The following is a 19253-nucleotide window of genomic DNA, read 5'->3' on the forward strand; positions in this document are numbered from 1 at the left end:
CTTTTTTGTCAAGAGACAAATCAGTTTCGCAAAAAAACTCACTTCCGGAGCAAACCGCGTCTATTGGCGCATGCGCCCTGGATTGACCGGTGGTGTGAAGGGGTAGGGGTGTACACACACAATGGAGTCGGACGTACATAGACATGACTGGCTCGAATACCAGAAGCCGCGACGTCGATAGGGAGCGTTACTCTGAAAATACCGGTATTATGCAACAACGGCGCGGTTCAAGCGACCACAGACCTGCGAGTAAAAAGTGCTGAGTAACGGCCGAGTTCACCTGCTGCTGCGCTTCTTTTCCGGCTCCGCTCCGCTGACCGTCCTCTGCAGGTTCCATGCCTTTGTCTGAGATACAAACCGGCCGGTGAGTTTGCTTTAACCCCCAAATAAATCCACATTTTTTTAATGTGAGCGCAGTGTCTCTTAAACCAACAGTGACGACACTATATCCGAGGGGACGTCACGTTACTTACACATTGCGTAAGAAATTGTAGAATATTTTAAACTAGAAATTATCGTTAGTATTAAGATTTTTTTTTATAGCATTTTCACAGGATTAGATTCATGATTCAAAACGTTTATTATCATATGCACAGTAAATAAACATGTTTCCCTCTACAATTACATTATTAGTTAGCTAGACAATTAAAAAAATGTATTTATAAAATAGATAAATCATACAAAACACAGCAATTTTAAAAGGCAGCATGTGACGAATAAAAAAATCAAATAAAACAGATGTAAACAGTGCAATTTTGCAAACTGCAGTTATGGTGGTCCTGCATTTCTAAACAGTTATATAGCTCCTGTGTGTGTGATGTCATGGCTTTGTGGTTGTTTTTCCTTTCTTTTTTTTTGGCTCTGTGTATATAATTAACCTGATCCTCGGTGTCCATTTTAATGACATAAACAGTAGCTGGTAGTTTGTGTTTTAATGCCAGTTTCCCACCATTATATAGAGCTGTTGTGTTTGAGATAAGAGGGCGGTCTGTGATAGGACAGCGGAGGGTGGAGTTGACAAAACATCACGAACAGCAGCCGGCTGCAGAGACACAACCATGCCAGTGCTGTGAAGGGGCACCGATGGTGATGTTACCTTTTTATATAAATATAAATATATATATCACCCTCAATCTACAGATAACCGCAGAGGAAAATGTCAGAGGTCAACATACCAAAGCGCAAGGAGAAGTGTGAGAACTGCACCAAACAGGTGAATATCTCCGGTAACGCTCGTCTTCCTCATACTTGCTGACCTTGGAGGAGAAACATCAATCAATCATGGAGCGTAATATGTATTGATCTTCTGCACACAGTGCAACAAGAAAGGGAGTGATGGCGGGGCCGACTCCCACCAGGAGAGAGACGAGGCCAACGGACAGGTATGTGTTTTTATTTTACAACGTTTGTCAACAACAAAAGCATTTTCCAGGATATGAAAGCAAGGACGGTATCAAGTTGCATTATGGGAAGTGTAGGATCCAGTGACGGTTAAAAATATCTCAACCACTCTTTTATTATATCTATTTTTTGTGAGTATTTATTGACTCACACTTATTTTACTGTTTTTATTTTATTTTACATCTGCTTTTGTTATTTGTTATTAAGGATGATCTTATCTTAAATCCCAAACTAAATCACTGTTGCACCCCTTTTTAAATAAATAAAACTCTGTTTCAGGTGCATGAAGGATCCCAAATGCTGCTGAGTGCCTGTCTGTCCTGTGACGGCTGTTTGTCGGAGGACGAGACCCTGAAGATCTCTCAGCAGAGCCTGGAGGAAGTGGAGCGGGTTCTGGCCCTCAATAAGGTACAATGGGACCTCAGAAACCTGAGACTGGCTTGTTACACGTTGATAAATACCCGACATCGTGCCCATCGTTTCCCTTCTCTCCCCGTCAGAAGTGTGACGTGTCCAAACACAAGGTGGTGGTTGCGTCGATTTGTCCGCAGTCTCTGCCGTTCTTTGCCGTCAAGTTCGGTCTGGACGTCACCGAGGCCGCCCACAAAGTCTGTGGCTTCCTCAAGAGTTTAGGTGAGCCGTCTCAATAAAACACTAACACAAAATCTAGTATTTAAAGTTGCTATTTGAGGTCTTGTTATATATATTTTCCCCCTGTGAAGTGACCGATGTGTTTGTGTGCATGTCCACTGGAGGATTTATCCAATCAGATCTGCTGGTTACATTTTGTGCCTCATAATGTCAATTAATTAAATCGGAAATTGTTATATTTTTACAGCTTTTTAAAAAAAAAATGTATATAATAATGTAATATAATTGCCACTTTGCATTTAAAAACTCATATTTAATGTCTTGAAGCTGTTTCAAAGACATTTCTCCATGACTGGTGTGTAGAAACTTCCACCCATAATATATATATAGATGCTCCACATCCCCCCCCATCGCTGCCCCTGCTCTCATTATCTGGGGTTTCCCTGCAGGTGTGCAGTATGTGTTCGACACCACTCTGGCGGCAGGCTTCAGCATCCTAGAGAGTCAGAAGGAGTTCGTTCAGAGGTTTCGCAGGAGGCACCACGACTCCCACGCCATGCCCATGTTCACCTCCTCCTGCCCAGGTATTTCCATCGTTTCTGCTTCTTCCTTCTGTTGCTCTTTGGGCTCCTGGCTATTAATTTGCATGGCTTGTGCTGAATTGGGGGAGACGGAGCTTAATTTAGAAGTAGAGATATGAGCGAGTGCTGGTTGGGAGAGATAGAAAGCTTTTCTCTCACCACTCCCTTCATCAGAGATATACGAAGGGCAAGAGTTTAAGACCCTTTTTTTAACTGGAAGAAGGATAATTAGAAATGTTTATTAAAATTAATTAAATAATTTTACAGGAAACTGCCTTTTATTTTCAGGTGATTATTCTACTCATCGTTGTATTAAATTAAATTGTATTTATAGCGTCATATCACAACAAAGGCTATCTCAGGGAACTTTACACATGATTGTCAGAGTCCAGAGTTTTCAGCTTGACCATAGTAGAAACCAAACTGTATAATAATGTTGGCACATCTGTAAGGACTGGAGGATTTGTCACAGGTTTGTCTCTTGTTTTGACTGTTATCTCTCGGCATGCTTTTCCACCATAAATGAAAACATTTGGTTCCAGCATGCAGCGTGTCAAAGGTCGTTTTAAGGTGAATGTGTGTGTGTTTGCAGGGTGGATCCGCTACTCGGAGCGTGTCCTGGGAAGTTTGGTCACCCCTCACATCTGCACCGCCAAGTCTCCTCAGCAGATCATGGGCTGTCTGGTCAAAGACTACTTCTCTAAACAGCAGGTGAGTGTTTCCTGCCATGATAACGGTCAAATGCATTGTATCTGCAGGATGGGTGAAAGTGCTTTGGTAGTATACTTACCGTAGAACTGCAACATCGTCTGGTGGACTCTAAATGGACCATAATGTACTAAATGAACATCATGCTGGATTGAAGAAGACTTGAAACTAGAGACTGAGACCATAAACTCATGTTTACAATGTTTACTGAGATAATACATCAAGAGAGAAGTAGGACCATTTTCTCATAGACTTCTATACAACCAGAGAGGAGTCGCCCCCTGGTGGCCAGCAGAGAGAAGTAGGACCATTTTCTCATAGACTTCTATACAACCAGAGAGGAGTCGCCCCCTGGTGGCCAGCAGAGAGAATGCAAGTTTAGGGCACCTTAGGGTTGGCTTCACTTTTCCAGAACCAGAGGTTGTCCACGGCGTGATATACTCGTTTAACACCCCATGCCAAACCCAAACACTGTGTAAAACACAAAATAACTTACTTTAAGTTACTGTTTATTGTTTTATTTCCCTTGGAGCAGAAGCTGAGTCCAGAGAAGGTCTTCCATGTGTTGGTGGCTCCCTGCTTTGATAAGAAGCTGGAGGCCGTCAGAGAGGAGTTTTACGACAGCCTGCTGGAGACCAGAGACGTGGACTGTGTCCTCACCTCAGGTTCAGACCTCTTTATCTTCCACACACAGGCCTTCAGCCGTTCAAAAATAACATTTTCACTGCCGTAAAACTTACTTTACATGAATTATATTTGCTTAGACGCCACAGTAAATGACACACAAGGCAAATCCTGCTTAAACAGGAACAAAGACGTATATTTGATTTAAATGTTTTTCTTATGTTTCAGGTGAGATCTATTACCTGATGGAGCAGAGGAAGGCTTCAGTGGAGGAGCTGGACTCAGTTCCACTGGACCATGTGTGAGTAGTTGTCATCAGTTTGTCTTTAGTGAGGAAAAAGATTGACTCTACCATGATGCACTTCAAGTCTGAGGGATTCTAAGTAGCATAGTTATTAATTTCATTAATATCTGTTGCATTCATATCCTGTATGTTGTTTGTATATCTTCACCGGGACGTTTTCAGAGCATATATGTTGTCCCTTCAGGCTGGGAGAAGCTGCAGACGTGTCGCTGGTGAGGCACGAGGGCCAAGGATCTGAAGGCTTCCTAGAACACATCTTCAAACATGCTGCCAAAGAGCTCTTCGGTCTGGACGTCCACGAGATCACCTACAAGACCCTCAGGTGAGACACTCTGGAGACCCCTGAGACGGATGGACCAGTTCATGTACAAGTACTTGAAAACTGTCTTCGTTTTGTAGGAACCGGGACTTCCAGGAGGTGACTCTGGAGCGGGACGGGGAAACTCTGCTGCAGTTTGCTGCCGTCTACGGATTCAGGAACATCCAGACGCTGGTTCACCGGATGAGAAAGGGAAGCGTGCCTTACCAGCTGGTGGAGGTGCTGTCCTGCCCAGGAGGTAACAACCACGACTACCAGCAGGATCTTTTTAAAAAGGAAACGTTGAACCTGAACATACTTACCTTGGTGTCTCGTGGCAGGGTGCTTGAGCGGCCGCGGTCAGGCAGAGAGCGAAGCCGGAGGCCGGGTGGATAAAGCCCTCGTCCAGCAGATGGAGGAGGCCTACAGCAGCCTGCCGGTCCGTCTCCCGGAGGTCAACCCCACCCTGCAGACCCTCTATCGGGACTGGCTGCAGGGCCAGGACTCCCCGCAGACCGGCACACTCCTGCACACCCAGTACAGAAGTCAGAGTCAGATTCACACACACATGCAGTGGTGAGAAGTTTGATTCCGTCTCTGCTTCTGGACCATCTCATCATTCATGCTGGCGCCATGAATCACAAGCCGAGCACCGTGTGCTGCACTTCGGACCCAGAGAGCTTCAGGTGCAGTTCTTCCATTAGGCCACAGGGGGGCCAGGTCTGTATTTTAAATAGGTGGATCTCCTGTGCTGGAGTCCAGAAACACACACACACACACACACATCATGATATGCAGACTGAAGCAGTGATGTCACTAAGCTATAAAAGCTACCACGTTTGGCACAAGGTCAGGTCTGCCAGCTGGAACTCACAGACTGAACCTGTGAAGGCCGAATGTTCATCTGAGGAGTCTTAATGTCTGAACCGTCCAACATTCAACATGTTTTTACTTTGTGTTCCTTCTGTCCCGCTGGAAAAAAACAAGACGATCTGTCCTCGAACGCATCGATAACTATGCAACCGTGTGATCATGTGATCTCAACAGTCTGTGGAGAGAGAGGTTCAAGGCCTTTCTACCTGCTGTGTAACGACCAGCTCAGTGTTTGGTTTGTCATCCCTGTAATTATTATTTCTTTATGGTACACAAGATAATTTCACTTTGTTCCCATTCCACAAACGAGTACTTTTAAGTTATGTGTTGGTTTTGTTCTTTGTTTTTACAACATCCAACGTCCATGTCACATGATGAACACTAAACTATTCTGACAAACAACGTGTGGATGATGTCATCAATGTTCACTAAACAGCTGCACTTACAGTAAAACGGGCAAGTTTTTACTATTCGTGCAGCTGGAAATGCACAAAACACACAGGTTTTAATGTTCTAATGGAAATACTGGAATAGTCTAAATACAGCTGGTACCTTGAAAATGAAATGACTTTTAATTTATTTGTGTTTGGACACAAACCAGACATTGAACCACATCTACCTTCATGGCTCAATACGATTAGAGGGAAGTGAAAACATTAGGGCTGCCCCGAACAAAGATTTTGCTGGTCGGCACGTTTATGGTATAATTTTTATTTAATTTTTTGGTTTGAGTTCCAGGGCTGAGAGAAATACAAAACCGTAAAAATAATACATTTACAAGCGCCTGTTAATGGCAAAGCGGTATTGTTTCTGAATGTGTTTGATAACATCTCATTATGAACTTGTAACACCAACACAATAATTAGAAGGAAAATAAAGATAAATAAAAAAAACAGCCTTTTGTTTAAAAAAATAGTTGTTTCTTTTTAAAGTGTTAACAAATATGTTATATAAACAATCAAATAAATAAATATACAGCGAACTGAAACCCTTTCCTCTGTATTGTGGTCATGAACTCTGATCATCCGACACCATCGAGTCGACCTGTTTCTCTGGATCGAGTTTATTTCATTAAATCATTCTTTTTCAGGGTTTGCAACAATTTAAGACCTTAAAAGATCAAAACTTGAAACCTCTTGAAGTGAAATTGATTCTCCAATTACAGCATCATTCAACAAGGTACCCATGTTTATTACAGCTTCCTTTTCTGTCCAGTCCAGTGATTAAATAATCCTGAATAGGGGTCCTTTAACACGCAGTCATCAGTCCTGAAGAAAAGTCACTTCAATTCAAATCAGCATTATTTTTATCCACTGCAAACAAAGAAAAGAAAAAGAGAATAAGTGATTATGAATCTACTATACATGCCTTTTAAGTTGAAATACATTATTTTATACCTTCTTAGTTTATCTCTTAACTCGTGTCACATGAACTAAAGGCGTATCACTCAAATGTCTGGAAAAGAACCTCACACATCCATTATATTGAAAATAATTAAACAGCAGTTGTATGTCTTATCTCCTATTTAATAAACTAAAGTTAGTTTTGCTTTCTTCCATTATCTTGTTTAGGGCCTAGTAACCTAGGTAACACTTATTCTATATTAAATGATTGGATTATTGATCTTTCTGTATTCACATGTTCCAGCTTCCTATCGTCACTTCTGGGGAATGACTTAAAGTTCAGCACGAGCGCCCACACAGCTGATCAAGAGAGTGACGTATGCAGAATGAACCACATTTCCTTTTGAAAGCGTCCGTGTGACAGCCAGCCAGTCAGACAGTCAGTCAGACAGACAGTCAGCCTGTCAGACAGTCGGGCTGCTGCGTCTGTGGTCGGCCGCCTGCAGTCCAGCTGGAGGGATGGAGGCCCACCGGTGCTACAGCCTGCTGGGATTACTCTGCATGCTCGCTGGGGTGCTCGGCACCTGGACAGGTGAGAGTGTGTGTGTGTGTGTGTGTGTGTGTGTGTGTGGGTGTAGGTTTTTGACTTGAAACCATGGCGAAGTCAACTTTTCCTGTTTGTTTGCAGCCTCTTCCTGTTTTGACAGTTTGTCTGAACGCGTGGCAGAAAAACGATGCTTTATGTAACAACAATGAAGTAGAAATAAAGGTCCTTCATTCAAAATCCTACTTCATTCAAAGTAATCACATCAGCCTAATGTACTTGAAGTAACCTGCTCATAGTGAAGGTGTTTTCAGATACTTTATGTACTACTGTAAATACTTTAGTGTGTACTTTCCCAACTAGGGGTCGACCACACGAAGCATCTGAGGAGAAATACTGGACAATAAATATATTTCAGCCTCAATTATTTAAATAAATCATATAAGAAGTAATATATATACAGCTGGAAGGGACGAGACTAAGCTTTGTAAACAAACAAGCATTGTATTATATGAGATTTTGGTGTTTTTATATGTAAATTATTCACTGTATGGTGTCCTTGAGTGCTCAGAAAGGCACCTATAAATATGATTTATTATTATTACTATTATTATCAGTATAGCTGTCACATAAATATAGTGGAGTAAAAAGTAAATCAGTCATCTGAAAAGTTGGTAGTGGAAGAATAAAAGAAGCATTAAAATGGAAATATTCAAGTAAAGTACCTCAGATTTGATTCTCATCTCTTCCTGAATTCCTTTGCTGTATGAATTGATGATTAAAAGTGACTTATTTGATGCGTATATTTCTGTTAGAATGTGAGATGGGCATATGGCTGTTGATAGACTTATAATAGGAATAGTTCTAGAGGAAGAGGGTACAAGGGAGTACATACATGTATATTGTGCTTCTGGAAGTGAAGATGGGGTCTGTAAGGCGCCCTGTAGTTGGAATTATTGCCCGATTTTAAATATGATTATACAAAAAAATGGAAAAATATCTTGTTTTAAAGCTGTTTTTTCCAAATTAAAATAAAAAATAAAAGTGACTTTTTTTTAATAATCCATAATCTCCGTCATCCAGTTTCTCAGGACCCGTCGTCCATCTCCCTCGTGAGGGTCAACTCGTCTGCGGAGATCACGTGCTCCACCACGCTGTCCGAGCCGATGGGCTTGTTCCTGTACAGGAGTTTCCATGGCAACGGCAAAGTGGTGTTCCTGTCTTTGGAGAAGGGACAGGTGACCAAGAAGACGCCGGCTGGAGAGTTCGCCGGCCGAGTTGCCGTGGCTCCACAGCGAAGGCCGCACACGGGGAAGGGCTGCGTCATCACGCTGCAGCTGTCCCTGCTGGGCCTGCAGGACACCGACCTGTACACCTGCAGCTGGAAATACTTCCAAACGGAGACGTCGTCGCTGGGAACCATGACCAGCACCGGCACCGTGGTCATCGTCAGAGGTGACCAGAACCACACACACACTGTACATCCTGGAGATCGTTGATTTAACATGTCATCTCCCCACAGAGAGGGACCCCCGGGAGCAATGCAGGGAACAGACTCTGGATTTCGTCCTGGCTGGCTTGAGTGTGACGATACCGGTTTTAATATTCGTCTTCACCGGAGTTCTGATTGTGAGATGCAGACATGTAAGTAAGCGGTGCTGTAAACTACATTATCACGATGCCATGGTGCTCTGATTAAATGTGTCCTCTGTGTTTCTACAGTTTAAAAGGGACTTCCGACCAGCCAGAGCTGTGAAACCACCGAGACCTCACAGGCCTCCACATCTCCCTCAGCACGAAGTCAACGCCTACATTATGACATCTGAACATTCGCCAGACTACATGGGCACGTTTCAATACTAAGATTGGATCCAAAAATGACGAGAAGAGATAACAATTATAACCGGAAATGTTTTTTAAAGTCTTTTAACCCAGCCCAGGAAAAGGTGTCTCACGTCTCACTCTGTTTTTCACTTCCTTTGTAAATACATTTTCATAGTTTGTTTGCAAAAAAAGAAAGAAAGAAAAAAGGTGACTGGGCAACCACATCCTGGCTCACACACGTGTGAACAGTGTTAGTGGGTAAAAACTGCAGAGCATGCATTTTTTTTTTGTAATTCTCTATGCATTACACCTGAGCTTGATATGTTGATTTTAACAGCATGCTTTATTCTACATGCTTCATTTTAACTTTCAAATTAATGTGACGTTTTCTGTCTGATGTGAATGTAGCTTCCATTAAATCTAAACTCTTTGTGGAGTTCCTTTGCAGAGTCTTTAAATACTGTAATAATGTGTATAATAACTGGAATTAGTCATCATGACGTCACCAGTTTTTTTATGGACTACGGTTTTAAAGTCTCAGAAAAGATCAGAACCAGTGAAGGAAGTGACCATATTTGGACTGTGGAGGAGCAACGGGTGGATCTGACAAACTAAACAATCACCAATTTCAGAAATGTAACTACTTCGCCGCATTTGGAATATCTTCCACTCGATATATGGCTTAAAGGCTCAAAATACTTCTATTTTAGGTGTATTGGTGATAACTTTGAGAATATTATCGACTATTTTACTTTAAATGATGGTACCACCATCGCTGAAATCAAACAAATGTCGCTCAGCAAAGTCCAGACTCTTCTCTGTTCTGGTCCTCAGTGCTGGAACGAACTCCCGACTAATGTCAGGACAGCTGAGTCATTTGCCATCTTCCGAAAAAGGCTCAAGACTCACCTGTTCAGACTTCACCTCGACTAGCATGACCCACTAACAAAACAAAAAAAACACCCTTACCTATAGCACTCTGATCGTAGCACTGTTGCTCTTAAGGTAGTACTTTACTCAGATGAGGACCTAGCACTTGTTCTATTTTTAGCTCTTACTTTATCGGCAATGATTCGTTGTGGTTTCCTTGTTTCCTTCTTTTGACAAATGTACTTATTGTAAGTCGCTTTGGACAAAAGCGTCTGCTAAATTTAGGTAATTTAGGTCATTTAGCAGACGCTAAATGACCTAAATGTAAATGTAAATGTAAATGGAGCATAATTTGCAAAGGGAGAGTCATCCTGCTGACATGTAGAGACATAAATTCACACTCACATTCGACTAATCATGCCTACGGCAATTATTAAGAGTCATCAATTTTAACGTATCCCAATCCTACATGTCAAAGGGTTTTATCGTCATTTGTTCAGAAAATGACAAATAAAAACACAAGAACATAAAAAAATTATACTTATTGAGTATAATAACAATGAGGGCAATGTACAATGAGGAATATACGTATTGATTAATAAGTATAAAGTGGAATGTGCCGGATGGTGAAGGTAATAATGTTTTTAATGTGTGGAACCTTTGTACCGCATTGTCTTGTGTTTTCCACGGACAGTGTTCAGCGTGACACAAGATGCAGCCTTGAGTTCTGTTTTGATTACTAAACTTTAACTGTGTGATAAAGTTCATGTTTGAAAAGCGGTTAAAGAGGCGTGGAGAGGGAGATGTGGAGCCGGTTACTACCTGGAAAGCAACGCAGCGCGGGATCTGACTATTTCTCGGTTTGAAGTCGGGGCAGCTTGCTTGTAACCCGGAGAGAAGATGCTGTTTTCTGGGTTCAAGCTTTGGACTTTGGGAAGAAGCAGATGGATGAGTCGACTTCCTGGTGGTGAGGCATTTAAAAAAACGTTTTTTTTAATGCTTTAACAGCTCTAGTAAGCTCGGCGCTAATCTCCCTGAATGAAAGGCAACCCACGCCAAACCCAATGCAACATTTAGTCATTTATTATTGTATGCGTTGTTTTATCGAAAAAAACTCCACATTGACTTCAAAATATGTGACACCTGTAACAAAGTGAGTTCACTCAGCAGTTCGGCGTGCACTAAGCAGCAACTTGTATCAATAAAAAGCTGATTTGATTTCGCTGCGGTTCTATGAAGTGGCTGTGTTGTGTTCACGGACTCCGCAGGTGTAAACGGGCGTTGCAACGCATCGTTTTCCTCCCTCAGTCCAAAGGTGTGTATTGTTGGAGGCGGTCCAGCAGGTTTCTACACGGCACAGCATTTGATCAAGGTATTTCCGGTTTGGGTAATCATAATAATAATTATACAAATTGGGGAAATCAATGTTTATATCCTTTCATATAGAATTGGTATGGGATGATAAGATTTTTAATTATTTAAAATATCATGAAAAAAGCTGTCTAGCTCAAAGGAGTGGAAAAATAGAGAAATAATTATTAAAATGTATTAATCCTTTTATTTATGCAGGGAGACCATCTGATTTATGACCATGCTATTTAAGATTATTGATTGTTTTTCCACACAAAAACATGCTCACTAAAAAAATCTTATCTGCGATTCAATATAAATATTTGTTTGTTTCTGTTTTATTTCTTAAATAGATGCTCATACTTCTAACTGCACCGGCCGGGTATAAGTAGGACAGGAAGCCAGTTTAAGACCACACTGTGTAGATGAAGCTGCTGGTATTTTTGAGTCCTCAGGTTAATACACAGAACACATAAATCACCTTCAATACGTCTGGAAAAACTGACAACTTCTCCTAAATAATGCAGAGGTTTCACAGATATATTTTATTTTAAACATATGCTTTTTTATTCACTTTTCCAACACCTAAAGAACGTAATAGAACACAAAATCACATTTAAATCCGTAAAGAAGAGGTGATTCTAAAAATAAATATTCTTTTGTCCTTCCAGGCCCGTCAAGATGTCGAGGTGGACATTTATGAGCGGCTGCCCGTCCCCTTCGGCCTGGTCCGGTTCGGAGTGGCCCCCGATCATCCTGAAGTCAAGGTCCTCGACCCTAAACAGATGTGTCAGAGAGAAATAGATAATAGATAAAGGTCCCACACTATTTTTGGTGTTTTTAGTAGAAGAACAGACAAGATGTATAGCATCCTTGGGATCCTTGAAAGGAGCTATTTAAATACCAGTTATTATTATTATTATTTTTATTTTATTAGTATTATTATTTTTATTATTTTTATAATTATTATTTATTTTGTATCATTATTTTCATTATTATTATTTTTTATTATTATTATTATTATTATTATTATTATTATTATTATTATTATATTATTATTATTTAGTTTTAATCATTCCGATCTTCTCCTCAGAACGTCATCAACACGTTCACACAGACGGCCAAACATTCCCGCTGCAGCTTCTATGGGAACGTGAGCGTGGGGACGGATGTGAGCGTGGAGGAGCTGCAGCGAGCCTACCATGCAGTCGTCCTGGTAAGAGACAGAAGACGGCGCCGGCTAATAAAAACACCTTTTTTTAAACGCGTGTTTTTCTGGTAGAGTTACGGTGCCGAGGGGAACAGGAGGATGGGAGTCCCGGGAGAAGACTTGGCCGGCGTTCACTCGGCCAAAGACTTCGTTGGTTGGTACAACGGGCTGCCCAGCTGTCAAGAGGTACGGATCAGCAAATCAGCAGTTTGTTTTTTAACTCCCTTTATCGTCAAATCAGTTTGTTCATCTGTTCCACTCAGCTGAGACCAGACCTGAGCTCTGAAACCGCCGTCATTCTGGGTCAAGGCAACGTGGCCTTGGACGTAGCCAGAGTCCTGTTGTCTCCCATCAACGTTTTAAAGGTGAGAATAAGAATAAATACAAATATATTATGTATAAAGGTCACTCAAGGTCTCCTGACTAGCTTTTTTTGCACAATGGTGTGAAAAGATTGTGATTTGTGATGTGAGCCTCAAACGTGTCTCCCTGATGTCATAATAACTATTTCATAGAAACATATATTCATGTTTTAAGACCCCAACATTTGAAAAAAAAGCCTTAAATGGGTAAATAACAGAGCCATGATGTCATGTCTGCCTTGCACAGTTTAAACACACCTCCAATAATAATGATAGTTTCCCAGCATGCATCAACAGGGCATTTAAAGGAAAATTATGTCGTATTTCCAGCAGCATGTTTTGATAATTGTGGACATACAGCGTCAGAAATAACAGAACATATAAAGAAATAACTTTAAATAAACATCGACCTTACTGCCCCTCAGAAATACAATTTAAAAATGTATAATAAATGTCCTGTTTGTTGTCTGCAGAAGACTGACATCGCCCAGCCGGCCCTGGAAGCTCTGGCGGACAGCCGGGTCCGCAGGGTGCTGATCGTTGGCCGGAGAGGACCCATGCAGGTGGCTTTCACCATCAAGGTGCGTGTCAGAAGAATAAAACGTGCTCTTGAATACTTCATATTGAGAAAGGCTGCTTGCTTTACTCCCCGTGGCGTTGACCTACTGACCTCACACTCAACACTGGAGCTGTAAATGATTGTTATGTGTTCTCCTCGTCTGCAGGAGCTCAGAGAGATGGTTAACCTGCCGAACGCCACAGCGGAGATGGTGGACGAGGACTTTCAGGGAGTCGCAGAGGCTCTCAAAGGTAGGGGGGAAAAATGTATCTTTTTTTTTTTTTTTTTTTTTTTTTTTTTATTTCTGTGTTTTTTTTTTTTTTTTTCATTTTTATTATTATTTTTGCACATTTAACAAAAAAACGAGACATTTCAACAGATACAAACAAATAATAATAATATTGAACAAAGTTTAAAAATAAATAAAAAAGGAATTTAAAATAAGTTAAATAAAATAAAATAAATACAATTAATTAAATGTTTTAAATTAATAAAAAATAAAATAAATATATAATAATAATCCTTTTCATACAGTGGAGTCAAATCATGGTCAGAGGTCCATAAAAGGTTCCCATGTTCTCAAAAATATGTCCAACTTTTTTTCCTTCTTAAACTGGCAGTAAAAAAGTAAAAGTATGTAAGACAGCGTATATGTGTTGAAGTATTAGTTCAAAAGAAATGCCAATGTGACGGGGGGGGGGGGGGGGGGTGGTCTGTCACAAGGAAAGAAGAAGTGTGGGCTTGTGGTTAACGCTGCTGAGACGGGCGAGGCTGATGGAAACTGTAAACCAGTAGATACAGGGTAAGGGTTAGGGGTCTGGGTCCTGGAGGGTTAGGATTAGGGGTCTGGGCCCTGGAGGGTTAGGGGTGTGGGCCCTGGAGGGTTAGGGTTAGGGGTCTGGGCCCTGGAGGGTTAGGGTTCGGGCGGATGCTCTGGACTACACACCGTTTTTTCTGCTGGTGTAAGAAAGAAGCTGCAGAATTGTGCAACCTCGTCCGTCCAGCGCGGTCTTCGTCCTTGTCCTCGTGTCCTTGAGTGACGTTGGACTGATTGCTGCTCTGCTTGTTCCGACTTCCTCTCCTCCGGTCACGGCTCATTATGAGAACCTTCATCTCGTCTCTGTTAAACACGATAAGGCGGTGGAAGGACGCTTTCAGACGCCGGTGCTAATATGAGCAGGGTGACAGCCGTGACTCGGTCTGTGGTCGCAGCAGCGCATCAAAAAGGCATGCGCTTACAGGAAGTGTGTGGCGACCAGTCGGCTGTCTTCAGTGCTTTAAGGGTTTTTAATAACTGGCATATGAAATGTCTGCACGCACTCACATTTCCTCACACACCCACACACTTTCCATATTATCTTGTGATAACATTTTCATTTTCTCTTAATGGAAAAAGAGGCATCAACATGATGGTCTGTACATGTTTGAGTCATTTCTAACCATTTTAGTTCAGTCAAGACTTTAAGGAGCTCATCCTAAAACAATATTTACATACAGGTATCTGAATTTCACTGCTTCAATTGTAAGAGAAAAGAAGTTTAATTTTACATACGTACCCGTGCTTGTGCCAGACGTGCCGAGGCCCAGGAAGCGGCTGACGGAGCTGATGTTGAAGACGGCCCTGGGGGTCCCGGGACAGAAGGAGGCCTCCCACATCTGGGGCCTTCGATTCTTCCGGAGCCCCGTTGAAATCCTGGCTGACCCCAAACGCAGCAGGACCGCCGGCATCCGACTGGCGATCAACAGGCTGGAGGTAAAAACAAAGATTTTTATTCTTTTTTTTGCATTTAAAGTGGCAGTCCGTAACATTTCCTTTATCTATTTAATTGTCTTTTAAGTTCCTATCTATCAAAGAGTGAGTTAAAACGATGGTGGTTGATCATGTGACCCACTAACGAAGGTGCTTCTACCCAGAGACAGGCGACACCTGGCCTGCAGTTCCGTCCACCGCCAGAGAGGCTGCTAGAAACAACGTATCTCAAATATTACGGACTGCCACTTTAAAAAAATCAATAATTCAAGTAGATTGACCTGGAAATTCAGATTTCTCTGCTAATGATGAATAAAAAGAAAAGCTATGCCACAGCTACAATGTGTTTTTTCTACTTACATACTCATATAAGGATATTTACCATCTTGAATATCTTTAACATGTAATAAAATGTCATGCTTTTATGGCTGCCATGGAGTAGCATGTCCTCTTTCTAATATACATTTAGTCCGCTGAGATGTCCTTCATGGTGGGTTTTAAACTGTGAGCAGGGCTTGGGAGACGGAGCCCGTGCGGTGCTCACTGGAGAAGTGGAGGATGTGACCTGTGGTCTGGTCATTAGCAGCATCGGCTACAAGAGCCTCCCCATCGATCCATCGGTGCCGTTCGACTCCCAAAGAGCCGTCGTCCCGAACAACGTGGGCCGCGTTCAACGAGCTGCAGGTAGCGTAAAGAAGATAAGAGTGCTCGGAAATCTTTTCTCAGAAATAATGCTTCCCCTCCTTCCTTCCTAGGTCTGTACTGTAGCGGCTGGCTGAAAACAGGCCCCACCGGGGTGATCGCCACCACCATGACCAACAGCTTTGACACCGCGCGCTCCTTGGTGGAGGACATGGACTCTGGAGCGTTGGACGTATCTGCTGCCAGGCCGGGGTCGCAAAGCGTCAGCACTCTGCTGGAGAAGAGAGGTACCCTCATGAGTTATCGGACGTTTCTATAAATCACGAGTCTAGGGCTAGGCAAGCCCTGAGGTGTCCCAGATTTGATCACCTTCTTTGGCTCGGTGGAAAAGGTGCAGATTGATTGATGGATGGATGTCATGATATAATCTGATCAAATTACTTGGTAGCTGATGTGTGCATGCAGGGACGTCACTAGGATTTAAAGACATGGGGGGAGGAGGGGCATGCTTAGAAACTGATGATGTAAATGTGTCTTAAAGTGATACCGTATCTAATTCCTCTCTCCATTAGATAAGCTGCAGGACTCAAGAATGTACTTTAATTACACCAATTAACTGTCCTGTAGATTGGTTCAGTGTGATTCTGCTCAGTCATGTTTGTCATAAAGTATTCAGTAGAATAAACAGACTGATTTTACATGAATATGAACTCTACCCAAATAACTATTTTCTATGTATTTATTCTGTATTTATTCCAGCAAAATGACAAATAGGTTTACAGAAATGCTTCTAAAGTTTATTCTTACAGACTGATGCTATAATCCTAAAACTATGTATACCCTTTCATCAGTATGAGATTCTGAAAATGAAGACTAAAATAATAAAGATTTCTAAAATAAAATACAAAATAAATAAGCTTAATTATTTGGGGGTGCTTGGAAACAATTTAGGGTAACCTCCAGCCCCCCTAAAATAGGCCTAAGATCGCTGTATGCATGCCTCATCGTCTTTATTTTTACGATTTGTGAAGAAAAAAAAAAAAAAAAAAAAAAAAAAAAACTTACAGCCAACTGTGGTTTGTATTTTACAGGAGTGAAACCAGTGACTTTCTCAGACTGGGAGAAGATCGACAGTGTGGAGACGAGGAGGGGTGAAGCCGTCGGGAAACCCAGAGAAAAACTACTGACTGTGGAGGAAATGCTGCGGTTGGCTTGGAAATAAGCTCGAAGCCGAACTGACAGGCAAACTGACGCAGTTTGAAACGGCAGCAGCTGTGACCATACTGATGGGATCAATGACGTGAAGCACTAAACATGGATTCATATTGTGCACATTACAAGCTAGGAGATACTGAGGTCATATTTTGCCCCCAACATTGACCATTGTTTACTGTAATGTTCTGCAAGTATGTTAAAGATTAAATAAAAAAAATCCTGGGCAGGATTACGTTTTAAACTCTCTTTCTCACGCTTCACATTACGATTTTTACCATCTTAATCCCTTTCTGATGAGACAGAAATCGCATGAAACTAGATGATTTGAAGACAAACATCACAATGCAAGAACAAACATTTCTGGTTTTTTATTGGCCCCATTTCATCTCATGACCCACATGTCAATTATGGTGCACGTACGTTGTAGTGGGACGTCCCGTTGGCTCCCGGCAAATAGTCGCTGGAAGTCCCGTTGATGGACGGGACGTTGTGGACCGACGCGGCCTTGGAAGGAACATTGTAGTGTGATGTTCCGTTGGCTCTCGCCAAATAGTCGCTGGAAGTCCCATTGGCGGATGGAATGTCGTGGACCGATGTGGCGTTGGAGGCGGCGTCGTAGTGGGACGTCATGTTGGCTTCTGCCAAATAGTCGCTGGAAGTCCCATTGGCAGCCGGAATGTCGTGGGCCGACGTGGCGTTGGAGGCGGCGTCGTAGTGGGACGTCATGTTGGCTTCTGCCAAATAGTCGCTGGAAGTCCCATTGGCAGCCGGAATGTCGTGGGCCGACGTGGCGTTGGAGGCGGCGTCGTGGGCCGACGTGGCGTTGGAGGCGGCGTCGTAGTGGGACGTCATGTTGGCTTCTGCCAAATAGTCGCTTGAAGTCCCATTGGCGGACGGAATGTCGTGGGCCGCCGTGGCGTTGGAGGCGGCGTCGTGGGCCGACGTGGCGTTGGAGGCGGCGTCGTAGTGGGACGTCATGTTGGCTTCTGCCAAATAGTCGCTGGAAGTCCCATTGGCGGACGGAATGTCGTGGGCCGCCGTGGCGTTGGAGGCGGCGTCGTGGGCCGACGTGGCGTCGTAGTGGGACGTCACGTTGGCTTCTGCCAAATAGTCGCTGGAAGTCCCATTGGCGGATGGAATGTCGTGGGCCGACGTGGCGTTGGAGGCGGCGTCGTAGTGGGACGTCATGTTGGCTTCTGCCAAATAGTCGCTGGAAGTCCCATTGGCGGATGGAATGTCGTGGGCCGACGTGGCGTTGGAGGCGGCGTCGTAGTGGGACGTCACGTTGGCTTCTGCCAAATAGTCGCTGGAAGTCCCATTGGCGGACGGAATGTCGTGGGCCGCCGTGGCGTTGGAGGCGGCGTCGTGGGCCGACGTGGCGTTGGAGGCGGCGTCGTAGTGGGACGTCACGTTGGCTTCTGCCAAATAGTCGCTGGAAGTCCCATTGGCGGATGGAATGTCGTGGGCCGACGTGGCGTTGGAGGCGGCGTCGTAGTGGGACGTCACGTTGGCTTCTGCCAAATAGTCGCTGGAAGTCCCATTGGCGGACGGAATGTCGTGGGCCGCCGTGGCGTTGGAGGCGGAGTCGTAGTGGGACGTCACGTTGGCTTCTGCCAAATAGTCGCTGGAAGTCCCATTGGCGGATGGAATGTCGTGGGCCGCCGTGGCGTTGGAGGCGGCGTCGTGGGCCGACGTGGCGTTGGAGGCGGCGTCGTAGTGGGACGTCACGTTGGCTTCTGCCAAATAGTCGCTGGAAGTCCCATTGGCGGATGGAATGTCGTGGGCCGCCGTGGCGTTGGAGGCGGCGTCGTGGGCCGACGTGGCGTTGGAGGCGGCGTCGTAGTGGGACGTCACGTTGGCTTCTGCCAAATAGTCGCTGGAAGTCCCATTGGCGGATGGAATGTCGTGGGCCGACGTGGCGTTGGAGGCGGCGTCGTAGTGGGACGTCATGTTGGCTTCTGCCAAATAGTCGCTGGAAGTCCCATTGGCGGATGGAATGTCGTGGGCCGCCGTGGCGTTGGAGGCGGAGTCGTAGTGGGACGTCATGTTGGCTTCTGCCAAATAGTCGCTGGAAGTCCCATTGGTGGATGGAATGTCGTGGGCCGACGTGGCGTTGGAGGCGGCGTCGTAGTGGGACGTCATGTTGGCTTCTGCCAAATAGTCGCTGGAAGTCCCATTGGCGGATGGAATGTCGTGGGCCGACG

At 43.7% G+C, this 19253-nt stretch overlaps 3 protein-coding genes across 3 annotated transcripts; all 3 read left to right on the forward strand.

Annotated features, from left to right (window-relative positions):
* Positions 1-82: 82 nt before the first annotated feature.
* On the forward strand, positions 83-6746 carry narf (nuclear prelamin A recognition factor). The gene is made up of 12 exons (XM_084039580.1): positions 83-364; positions 1141-1213; positions 1317-1382; positions 1681-1809; positions 1902-2034; positions 2442-2576; positions 3166-3284; positions 3817-3946; positions 4134-4206; positions 4394-4531; positions 4609-4766; positions 4849-6746. Exons 2-12 carry the CDS (start codon positions 1157-1159, stop codon positions 5085-5087), a joined length of 1377 nt encoding a protein of 458 aa, XP_083895706.1. The 5' UTR covers positions 83-364; positions 1141-1156; the 3' UTR covers positions 5088-6746.
* Positions 6747-7038: 292 nt separating this feature from the next.
* LOC311032654 (uncharacterized protein) lies at positions 7039-9527 on the forward strand. The gene is made up of 4 exons (XM_084039581.1): positions 7039-7315; positions 8351-8722; positions 8790-8911; positions 8990-9527. The coding sequence occupies exons 1-4, from the start codon at positions 7243-7245 to the stop codon at positions 9128-9130; spliced, it is 708 nt and encodes a 235-aa protein (XP_083895707.1). The 5' UTR covers positions 7039-7242; the 3' UTR covers positions 9131-9527.
* A 1131-nt stretch (positions 9528-10658) lies between these two features.
* On the forward strand, positions 10659-17294 carry fdxr (ferredoxin reductase). The gene is made up of 12 exons (XM_084040264.1): positions 10659-10928; positions 11230-11333; positions 11983-12078; positions 12405-12527; positions 12594-12707; positions 12785-12886; positions 13357-13464; positions 13609-13693; positions 15014-15195; positions 15705-15876; positions 15948-16121; positions 16926-17294. The coding sequence occupies exons 1-12, from the start codon at positions 10862-10864 to the stop codon at positions 17054-17056; spliced, it is 1458 nt and encodes a 485-aa protein (XP_083896390.1). The 5' UTR covers positions 10659-10861; the 3' UTR covers positions 17057-17294.
* Positions 17295-19253: the final 1959 nt, after the last annotated feature.

This window comes from Eutrigla gurnardus (genome assembly GCF_963514095.1).
Source record: "Eutrigla gurnardus genome assembly, chromosome: 22".
NCBI classification, from domain to species: domain Eukaryota; kingdom Metazoa; phylum Chordata; class Actinopteri; order Perciformes; family Triglidae; genus Eutrigla; species Eutrigla gurnardus.